Below are 11,145 nucleotides of genomic sequence, written 5' to 3' on the forward strand. Positions count from 1 at the left end.
AATAGAAAAATAAAGGAGGATTTGATCTGGCTACTAGTGGAATTAAATAGGAGCTTCAACGTTAGGTCAATTTTAACTAATCCAATGCAAACCAGTTAAAGTTATTGTAGTTTCAACAGAGAAGAAAAAGAAATGATAAGTGGGGAATCTAAAGCTGGATAGAGGTAACAATGAAAGATGATGTAAGCATTCTCCCATGGGACAACCAGGCATCACTTGGTAGGGCCAGTGAACAGACATATGATAATTATAACATGTCTTATTTAACACTGCTTCAGCTTGTCAGTCACAAATTATTCCATCCCTCAGATACAGAATAAATTTAGAGTCAAGAGAGGTTTTCAGCAGAGTACCTTCGTCCAACACCAAGGGGTGAGCTGAGAATCACCGGGAGAAGGACTTTCCGTACAAAAGAAATTCGCAGCTGGAAGAACCAAAAAAAAAAACCATTAAAAAGATGCATATTGAAGAAAGAAGTGATGAAGTAATACCAGAACAAAACCTGGGAAAGTGGTTGAATTTGAGCTTGGGTGGAGATCCTCCAGAAGCAGTCAAAGAATCCGAGGCACCGGCAAGACCTGCTTCAGCCAAGGTTTTCTCATGCAACTTCTGCATGCGGAAATTCTATAGCTCGCAAGCATTGGGCGGACACCAGAATGCTCACAAGAGGGAAAGAGGAGCAGTCAGACATTACCACTCAAACAAAATGATGAGGATGATGTCCCTGCCAGTCCAAACATCCATGTTCAGATCACTTGGTGTACAAGCCCATTCTCTGGTGCACAAACCAGTCAGAGATGGAACCGCCATTGTCGCCAGATTAAGTGAGCCTAATACAAGATATGGAATAGCATGGCAGCCTGGTGCATTGGAAGACGCAGCAGATTTTATGTGGCCTGGAAGTTTCCGGTTGGATCCCCAACAACCAGAACTGAAACCATCAAGTTCAACTATGCTTGACTTGAACCTTAAACTGTAATCAGCTTCTCATCTGTTATCCCTATTCCCAGATAGAAATCATATTGTAAACTATTTTTGTGCTTTCTCGAGATTTTTCAGTGTTTTAAGAGTTGCTATATAAACTTCAAGAGCTCCAGCATGGAATGCCAACAGAGCTGCACTCACTAGGTGGGAGCAAGTTCATAGTTTCTTGTAAACTTGATGAAAAGGAAATCCAGGTCTCTTTATGCATGACGTAGCGATAGATGGTTTTTCTAGATATTCTACACGCACTTGAATCATAATCTGTAATGCTTCTTAGTTTGAGCTTATGTTCATAAAAGGAATTTCAAGATTCAGATAGCAAAGAGTGTTCTAGTTTCATTCTTTTTACTCATCCCATCATACAAAATATCACCGTGAAAGATGTAAACTGCATGCAGTTAATATTGCAGCTATGTATCACTGTAAATAATTTTGTGAATGAAAGAGGGTACAGATCATATATTTTGATCGGGGATGCACTTGTTTTTGGTTTCTCAATGCTTTGAACAATCACCAGCAAAATTATTTGCTTCAAATACTTAAGCTTCAATGTCAAGTACTTTCATACAGGTTCATTGCTCACGAAATCACTTTCAGATAACCAAAATCCCTACACTGTTTCTATCATCATTCTTTGGAACCATAGAAAATAAGAAATAATCAAGAATATAAAACAGTAGAAGTGTAAAGTAAAGATGTAAAATATTAAAGATAGAAGACCTCATACAAAGTATTTCATCCACACAGCAATCAACTTAAGAAGTAAAAGAGTAATCTCAAAAGCCACAGAAATAGTATAATCCAACAACAGAAACAACACAAAAACATGTAATCCTAGAGGATGCACAAGTTTGTTAACCCAATATCACCTTCAGTTGACAAGGTTGACCAATGACCATAATGGGGCGGCGATAAAATAATTGCAACCAGCATACCCCAATTGGAAACTAAAGAAGATTTGTATTCTATATCTACATCATAATCATAAACTCTGATGGAGTGGTATATCATAGTGGGGGACGAGACAAGGGGCATTTACCAGCAGTTTTAAGTGACAGTTATTGTAAGAGGTGAAGAGGTGATTGTGGGAGCAAGTAGGAGTGATATGAAAATGCTAATGATTGTAGTTTCAATGCTGCTCAGTTGAGGAAATACGGGAACATAAAAGTTATTATCACTGTTTGAAGTTTAATATGGTCAATATCTCACCTAAATTAGAACTGAGCAAATATTTAACATTTCCAGAACAAACAGAATAAAGATACTGTTGGGGCCGGATTTAATTTTACTTTTACCCTTATTAGTCCAAGTCATCCTAAACAAGCACATATAGCCTTTCATACTAGTGAAAAAACACATCGTTGCTTTCTAGTTGAGCATGACTAATTGTTTTCTATATAATGGCTTCACAATCACCTTCTTATTGCTTACTAGATAGTGGAGTTGCCGACAGCATATGGCATTTCATCTCATTCACAATCACTGATATATCTGTGAACAATGGAAACTATTGAAGTCTTAACTCACTGTTGTTTAAATATTAAACTAATAAAATATGATGCAGAGTACTTGACTCTTTCAAAGCAATGTCTATTTTAATTGCTCTTGCTTGGCCATGGAAGTATCCTCTGATTCTTTCTCAACTAAAGCTAGTTGCAGTTGATTCCATTTAGTGGAACAGTTATAGGTTTTTGCATTGTATAAACGCTTAGAAATATATAGAGAATGATATAATTCAATGCATCCAATGGTGATGCTGTATCATGTTTTATCAGCCTCCACAGTGGTCATCAACCTAACTAGAAATCATGATAATTAATAAAGTAAGCTGACTACTCACAGGATGCAACTTTCACATCATCAATAATTAATCTTCTGTCACACCAAATGTATACCGTGTTTCCGAAAACATAAACTAAATCCACATCATACATCACTCTTAATCTTCAAGAAGATTAGGTAATATGCCTTCAGTTACCAAATAACCTAAAGGACATTCAGCACCTTACAGTATTTTTCCTGTTATGAGCTTTTGGGTTTTGTGCTTTATGATTGGAAGCCTTCCACTGATGACTCCAGGATCACTGTAAGCAGCAGATTCAGTGGGATATCCTTTCTGTAACAATCAAAAGAAATACAGGGCTTAAGTAAATTAAAAGCAAAATTTTTTTGAGAAACAAGAAATTTCTACTCTAGCTAATCTATTAATTAGCTCAAAACGATAAGATCATTTTATCCAAATGCATAGCAAACAAATCAGGAAACCTTGATCAACCACTTATAAAGATAATATTAATATTTGATAGAACTATGATTTATGGGAATGAAATCAAACAGCTATAGGAAAATCTCCCTGTCCCAAGCCGTAATCAATTAGCTGTCTAACCCAAGATTTTATGGTGAAAAATAGAAATGAACCAACCCTATGGATTTATTCCTAAACCAAGGGCTGGCGGAAATGAATAACATAATAAGAACTTAGTTGCAAAAGATAATTAATCAAGACAAAATAATTAGACAGCAAGAGAGGCTAAAAGATCAAGTGATGCAACATCTGGCCCGCCTCTTCAGGGATAACCCTAAATCGACAACAAATCCCATGTGGTCTCTGTTGCTGGATGTTCCAGTAGCGGCTCCATTGCCAGCCCAGCTCGGGCTCCACAACATACAACGTTAAATTAATCAACAGGATTTATTAAATAGCTAATATACTTCAAGATACCACCGTGTACAAAAGAGAAATAAATTAAAATTTAGCATCACTTACAGATCCCAAGGTTTTAAAGGCTACTTCTCTCCAACAGCATTCACGAAGAATAATTGGCTCTGAATTCTCTTTGAAAGTACAATGCATTCGAGTGTCTCTTAATCTCATGAGGACTCCATCAACTCTAAGCTGTAAGATGGTATTCAGCATGAATAACTAGAGAGAGCAACAACTGCTTCTAATAAATTATAAATTTTAAATTGAACATTTACACATACAAGACTATAGTATGATGAAAATAGTACGTATAATGTTGAGTTTGACATCCACTTCTATCATTCACAACATTAGAAGTAAAATGTAATGTACGACCTTGCCTGTCAAATAATCTCCAAGTTAACTTACCCAAAAGCGCAAAAGAAGAAACCATCCAGTGGGCATTACTCTCTGCAAAAGCACATATTTAAAAAAAATAAAAATAAAAATAAAAATAAAAACAAAATTTATAGCTTAAACTCCGTTGTTTCATACAGGTATTAGAAAACCATAAAAGTTACCACTTTTACTGTCAACAGGGATACACCATTATCAGACAATTCATCTTCATACAGGATTATCTGTTTGTCATGGAAAAATAGTTCAACATGGGACTTGACATATTTCATAGAAAGCTCAAAGAATCACTCAACAAATAATAACAGACCTCATCATAGAAAAGAATCTGCTCTTTAGATGATAATGCGGCCAAATCAATTTTCTCCTGGCAGTCTTCCCATTGCGGATCACAGGCACTTTCCTCAGGAGATCCTCTTCCAGGCTAGTAATTGAGTAACAGTATATCGTATAAGTACAATATGAAAAGAATTAAAACTACGTAGTGTAATGGTAGTATATAATACGATGGACAAATTCAATTTAAATTTATTTGTGTCTGCAAAAATAATAAGATATTAGCAAAACTAGAGAGGCCATGATAGTGCAACAAAACATGCACAATCTCTCCGGTCTTGCCTTGCAAACAGGGACCTTAGTGTTCCAATTCTACCAAAAACCTAATTCAGATGTATCTAAAAAAGGCCAACCTCAGAGCTTTTCTCAATATCAACACTTCCACAATATGGTGTTGTGAATGTATAGTCATAATCCAGTATCACCTGATCAGTTGGGTTGCTGCAGGATAAAGAAATTAGAAAAATTAAAACAGGTATGGTCAGAAAATGAGGGGAAGCACCACCTTATTTAACAAAAACTGCAGAGTATAATTTTCCCATGTAATTGTGCCCTTGAATGGCACAAAAACTTGAAGAGACATTATAAGCATGAAAAAGAAGAGAATCAGAGATCCTAACTATGTAGCTCAATCAAATAATGAAGGCATATAGAGCAATCACATAAATTAAAATTGCCAGGCGAAACAACTCAAAAAAGTTATATATGTTCATAGAACTATTCTTTTTGTCAACCATCCAACAAATTCTCAAAATGTTACAACACATTTAAGTTAATAAACATTGATACAGCCAATAACAACCCGAGCCACCATTTCCCAAAAGAGCATGGTGCGTATTCCTACTGAAGTGAAATTTAGTATATATTGTGATCATAAGCATATCATAGTGAATGTTTTCAATTGATAAGTAAAATACACACCACCGGAATTTCCATTTCGCAGCGGCTGGGACTTCAACTGGAGGTAGAGCATCTTGCTTCCATCCAGATAGAGCATCAAAGGCATTAAAATGAATTTTAACACCACTATTCACATGCTTAAGAACCAAAAAGCTCTCCCCAAAAACCATCTCCGGAAAATGGGATGTCTGAAGCTTCTCTTCCCACCTGAAGGAACATATTATGATAAGGTCAATCTTGTAACATGTCATACATGCTAGATCAAGAGAGTGAAAAACATATAATGTATGTCACCAAACAACCCTGACTGTATGCCTTGAATCCTGAGAAGGTTCAACAGAAACCGACTTTGAACTTGGGAAATGATTAAATATATTTAGGACAGCTAATGGACTTGTATATGCTAGGCGATCAAGAGATGCTGTAGAATTAACAACTATCATAAGAGATATTTCTGTATTTACTATTCGGATTACAGTTCTAAATCAATCAGCTAAAACCAACATCAAAGTGGAATTACAATGTTGAGTAATACTGTGTGATCTGGAATCATATTTCTTCCTGGGTTCCAATACATAAAAAAACAGAAAACAATCAACTTAGTTCAATAAATTCTACGGGCTGATGGGGGAAATTCATACAAACTTTTCATTTCCTCAATTATGTTCAGCGGTACGATGAAATTTTCCAGCAGAAAACACTACCTAAAAGCAAGAAAGAGAGTCTTAACCCTCAATTCTATACACTGCTAACAATTAAAATTGAGCAGGTTCAGTTTAAGAACTACAAATCATTCCAGCACCGCAGAGAATTTTAATAAACAACATTACCGATTGCAACTGGATTTCAGAAACACCTGCAGCTAGCTGTTCAGTACACCTAACAATCGAAATTTCAGGCATCTAACATTCTAACATTCACCCTCACCCACCCACGCCTATGAATATCCATACACATATTATATATATACAGAGAGAGAGAGAGAGTACAGTCGGAGAGAAGAAGAGTTGAGAATATGGCCCTTCCGAGACTCGATTTCCCATCCACGTATGCGAAATCCAATCCGACCACCGCCGAGGGCCTCGGCGCCGGCGTCCTTGAGCTCCCTCTCGTCGGCAACCCACTCCATCTCCTCCTATCAATGGAGTGATCGGCACACTGAAATCGACGTCTTCCCACCGAGCCCCGATTCCAAACTCTCAATTTTGACTTTTCCACTCAGCCAATCAAATCAATCAAAGCCCTTCGTCTCCATGCTGAAATCAGAATCAATCCAACGGTCCACAAAGGCCCAGTTTAAACCCAAATAAACTTGGCCCAATAAAGGCCCATATTAGCCGCTTGGTTCACCTACTATAATTACCCGATTGTTAAATAGGCAATAGCCAAACAAATCACGTGCAAATTTATAATAATAAAATAATTAAAACAGAATTGTCCTTCGGGCAAAAATACAGGAAGTGTGTATTTGTTTGGGAATTGAATTTTAAATATATTATTCATTTCTTTTTTTTTTTTTTTTCAAAAAAATATTACATCAAACACTTATTTTTTATTTTTTATATTATACTAAAAATCAATTTTACATTCAAAAGATCACATCAACACCTATTTATATCACATCGTACAATTATTCAAATTCAAATTTTTTATTATTCAAAAATCCCAACTCAAAATTCAGACCCCAAACAAACACCCGAAATGTATATAAAATAATTATTATACCAATGTGTGCAGTAGTCTTGATTACTTTTATTTCTTCGACATAGTATTAACTTGTCTTCACAATAAAATAATTGCACTATGCTAGTTAAGAATGAAATAAAACGTAACATAATAAAAGATACCGTTCATAATTAAGAAATATATATATATATATATGTGGAAATAAAGATAATGCCATAATTATAAGGAAAATCATAATAATAAATAAATAAATATTTTATTATTAAACCAGGATTATTTCAAAAAACAAATATAAAAGGTAACTAAAATAATAAAACACCATAATTAAGAAACATTATATGGAATAAATAACATATTGCATTTATTAAAGAAAATTATTGCGATGGAACCATAATTATTTTCAATAAATTAAAGAACACTAATCCTCTTCTCTTAGGAGTATGTAAGTGTTTGTTTGTAATTTTAATTTGAAATTGCTACTATTCATTTATATGGTTTCAAATATATATATATATAATATATATTTTATAAAATTATGACATAAAATATTATTTAAACAAAATTTTAAATTAATATTCTTATTTCAAAGTACTACTATATAAAATTTATGTTAATGTACAATTGGGTTTGATTTTATTTTTATTTCTTTGATATATATAAGTTGTACTACTCTTTACAAAATATATGTTACATTTACATGGTAGGTTTTTAACTTTTTAAAATTTAGAAATAATTACATTTTAAATATTTAATGCTCCAATTATTTTATTTTATTTTTTTTGAAAAAAAAATATATTATTGGTAAATCACGTGAAAATTTCTAAAGTGTGTATACAAATTAAGGTTTGTTCACCTAAATTATGTTTGATAATATGATTTTTAATAAATATTATATATATAAACACCATATATAATACTATATTGATTCAACAAAAGTTTATGATTTATTTAATTGACTCCAATGGTTCATTTAGGATGGTAGATTAAAAAATAATAGTCTTACCCACTTTAATTTGACGTTTTTTTATAAAAAAAACAAAATATAATTATACATTATTTTAAAATTCATAATTTATAATTTTTTATTTTAATTAAACTATATAGCCATCTTAATTTTAATTTATAATTATTTTTATTAAATAATTATTAGTTTTATTAATATATTTTTTAATTACTTACTAATTACATGATACCTAAACCCCGTACCTAAGCTAAACAAAACAAATGATCTGGGCCTATAAAAAATCAAATAATTTCATGCCCTTGTCGACTTGACTAGGAAAACGAAGTTATCCTAAAACTACAGGATATTTCTTAATTGAATGAAATTTTCCACCTGGGGCTGTAGTATGTTCCAAGGGAATAAGAGCTTGAGCTAGTGGGTCACTGTCCCTCCTCGATTTCGCCGGATAGAGTAGTATTTTATTGGTTAGTGGAAGTGCGTGAGAAGTTTTGATATTTTTATCATTTGACTTTATGTATAAAATAATTGTTGTAACGGTATATTTGTAATTTATGTAAAAATTAAAGGTATTTTGGTATTAGTGTATGATTACTTTTATTAAAATAGGAAAGCGATACCTTGGAGAGAGACGGACGAAAATAGTAAAAGTGATACGGAACGAAGAGAATATTTTTTTTTATTAATATTTATCAAAAAATGATGCCACAATTTAATCAATATATTTGTCACATAATTTTTTGTTCATATTTTATGGGCAAAAAATGTTTATTTTTTCTCAATGCAGCTAGTTATTCATTCTTCTTGATTGTTCAAGTAAGTTGTTTAAATTTAAATGAATGTTTATATTGTTGAATTTTTTTTTTTATTTTTATTTATTTTTTTATGACGTGGGAACCCAAGCGCTATATTGTTGAATCTTAATTAAACTAAGTGTTGAATGATAATTAGGCTAAAGCTGCAAGAGAATATCTGTTTCCATTATCTCTATCACCAACAATGACGGTTTGGTTGGCAATTCAAGAAGTTGTGCTAAGGGCTGAGTACTCGGATTTTTGGATCGGATTTGATATTTTGAAAAAAAATCAATCTGAATGGAGTTGAAATTTGAAATTCGAAAATCTGAAATTCGAACTAAAAAATTTAAACCAAACCGAAAATTCTGAAATCCTAAATATTTTTAATTATTTTTCTAATTTGTAAATTTCTTTTATATTTTATTATAATTTTATAATAATAAATATATATAATATATAAAAATTAAATATATTAAAATATAATTAATAATTTTGAGTTTTTTTATATTAAAATATAATATTTTCTAATAAAATATTAAATATATAATAAAAAAATATATTAAAATGTAATATTTCGGATTTCGAATTGATTTGGATTTTAAATATACCGATCCGATCCAATCCAAAAATCCAAAATTTGTCAAAAATTTAATTCGAACCAATTCAAAATCCGAACCAAATTTTAAATTTCAATTTGGTTTGGATCGAATTTTCGAATTTCGGATATTTTGCTCACCCCTAGTCGCGCTCATCTTTAATATTGAGAGAGATTGGAACAAATAGAAATTAGGATGGAATATCATATTGCTCACCACACTTTGTGTTGTAAGATTCTTAATCTTTCAAAAATTATTTGTCATCTTAACATATATATATATATATATATATAATAAACACATGAATACACATTTTTACACAAAATTATTATATGAAAAATATAGGGCATTTTGACATCCAGAGTGTCTTAGTTTCAAACAATGAAAATATTTCTAAATTCTCTATACTGTAGTAGTATTTTCAATTAATTCTAACATTGTGTAGAATGATTACAATATTGTATGTTAGGAAATTAATAATTTAACTATTGCTCTATATTCAGGCTTTTGGGATCGTAATTGGAGGTGGACTTTATGTGTTAATATGGGCGAAAGCTCGCGAAGCGAAGCGACACAGAGATGAATCCACAATGCAACAAGAGGAGGAGGATTCATCTCAACTTCCGAAATGATTTTATGTTTTGGGGACTAAGTGGATTCATTTTCTAATTGATTGTAGTAAAGGAAAATTTGTTAGAGCGAGGTACGTGGAAATTTTTCGGCAGAATCACTACCACCTAACGCACAAGTTAGTTTTGACACTGATATTGTATAGTGTGCATTGTTGTTATTAACAACAACCAACAGTTCTTTAACCTTCAATTCTATAGACTGCCTATAATTAAAAATGAAGAACATGTTCAGTTTAGGAACTTATATCATACCTATCAACTGGAAATTTCAGAAACACGTGCAGATAGCTGTTCAGTATAACCTAACAATCGAAATTTCAGGAACATATACATACATATATATATATAGAGAGAGAGAGAGAGAGAGTACATACGGAGGGAAGAGTTGAGACTACGCACCTCACGATTCTCGATTTCGGATCCACGAATGCAAAATCCAATCAAGCACCGGCGTCCTTGAGCTCCATCCCGTCGCCTACCATTCCATGTTGTCCGACTCCGATCAATGGAGGTGATCGGCATTCGGCAGGCATAGTGAATTGAACTCGACCGAACCCTAATCCCAAATTAATTCTCTATTTTGATTTTTCATCTGCTGCCAATCAAATCAATAAGCGCTTTCGCCAAACCAGAATCAATAAATGTCACAATGGTCCAAAAAAGGCCCACTTTATACCCAATCAACATTGGCCCAATAAAGGCCCATATTAGGCCGCCTGATTCGCCAAACTATTACTATTACCCAAATTGCTATAATCCAATCAAACACTGCCACATCAGATAAAAGAAAATTATTTTTATTTTTGTGAAAAAGAAACATGATCTTTTTTAATCGTGCGTCTGTTTCGGCACATGTTATTATTATTATTATTATTATTATTAGTGATCTATATAATGGAATGAAGAAAGTAATGAATGGGCCAGCTAATGTTGGCTATCCATAAACAACCAAACGTGAATCGTGCATGCATGCAAATACCTAAACATACTCGTGTCATATTCAGACATCACACACCCATGCATGCATGCATGCATAGATATTGTTAGAAATAGATGGATTGATACGGCACATAACTCAGACTATAATAATAATAATAACAATAATGAGACTTCCATAGTTTGTTTACTCGGAGTGTTTTTAATTATATATGTT

The 11,145-nt window shown here is 32.7% G+C and overlaps 2 protein-coding genes across 2 annotated transcripts; one reads left to right on the forward strand and one right to left on the reverse strand.

The window, feature by feature from the left end:
• Positions 1 to 210: 210 nt before the first annotated feature.
• LOC127262197 (zinc finger protein 7-like) lies at positions 211 to 1,194 on the forward strand. The gene has a single exon (XM_051290777.1). It carries the CDS (start codon positions 458 to 460, stop codon positions 977 to 979), a length of 522 nt encoding a protein of 173 aa, XP_051146734.1. The 5' UTR covers positions 211 to 457; the 3' UTR covers positions 980 to 1,194.
• Positions 1,195 to 2,820: 1,626 nt separating this feature from the next.
• Positions 2,821 to 6,549, reverse strand: LOC127262196 (TIP41-like protein). The gene is made up of 8 exons (XM_051290776.1): positions 6,310 to 6,549; positions 5,342 to 5,527; positions 4,774 to 4,861; positions 4,395 to 4,508; positions 4,249 to 4,308; positions 4,097 to 4,138; positions 3,752 to 3,880; positions 2,821 to 3,100 (listed from the first exon to the last, which is right to left on the reverse strand). The coding sequence occupies exons 1-8, from the start codon at positions 6,447 to 6,449 to the stop codon at positions 2,990 to 2,992; spliced, it is 870 nt and encodes a 289-aa protein (XP_051146733.1). The 5' UTR covers positions 6,450 to 6,549; the 3' UTR covers positions 2,821 to 2,989.
• Positions 6,550 to 11,145: the final 4,596 nt, after the last annotated feature.

The sequence above is a fragment of the Andrographis paniculata genome, unplaced genomic scaffold, assembly GCF_009805555.1.
Source record: "Andrographis paniculata isolate CXL003 unplaced genomic scaffold, ASM980555v1 Contig65END, whole genome shotgun sequence".
NCBI lineage: Eukaryota > Viridiplantae > Streptophyta > Magnoliopsida > Lamiales > Acanthaceae > Andrographis > Andrographis paniculata.

What these genes read in the sequence shown, in the direction of transcription:
- LOC127262197 (XM_051290777.1), top strand. Translation starts at nt 458, where the DNA reads ATGCATATTGAAGAAAGAAGTGATGAAGTAATACCAGAACAAAACCTG.
- LOC127262196 (XM_051290776.1), bottom strand. Translation starts at nt 6,449, where the DNA reads ATGGAGTGGGTTGCCGACGAGAGGGAGCTCAAGGACGCCGGCGCCGAG. An exon ending in GCGAAATGGAAATTCCGGTG is followed by an intron (nt 4,862 to 5,341) that starts GTGTGTATTTTA and finishes TTTATCCTGCAG; the next exon opens with CAACCCAACTGATCAGGTGA. An exon ending in TTCTTCTTTTGCGCTTTTGG is followed by an intron (nt 3,881 to 4,096) that starts GTAAGTTAACTT and finishes ACCATCTTACAG; the next exon opens with CTTAGAGTTGATGGAGTCCT.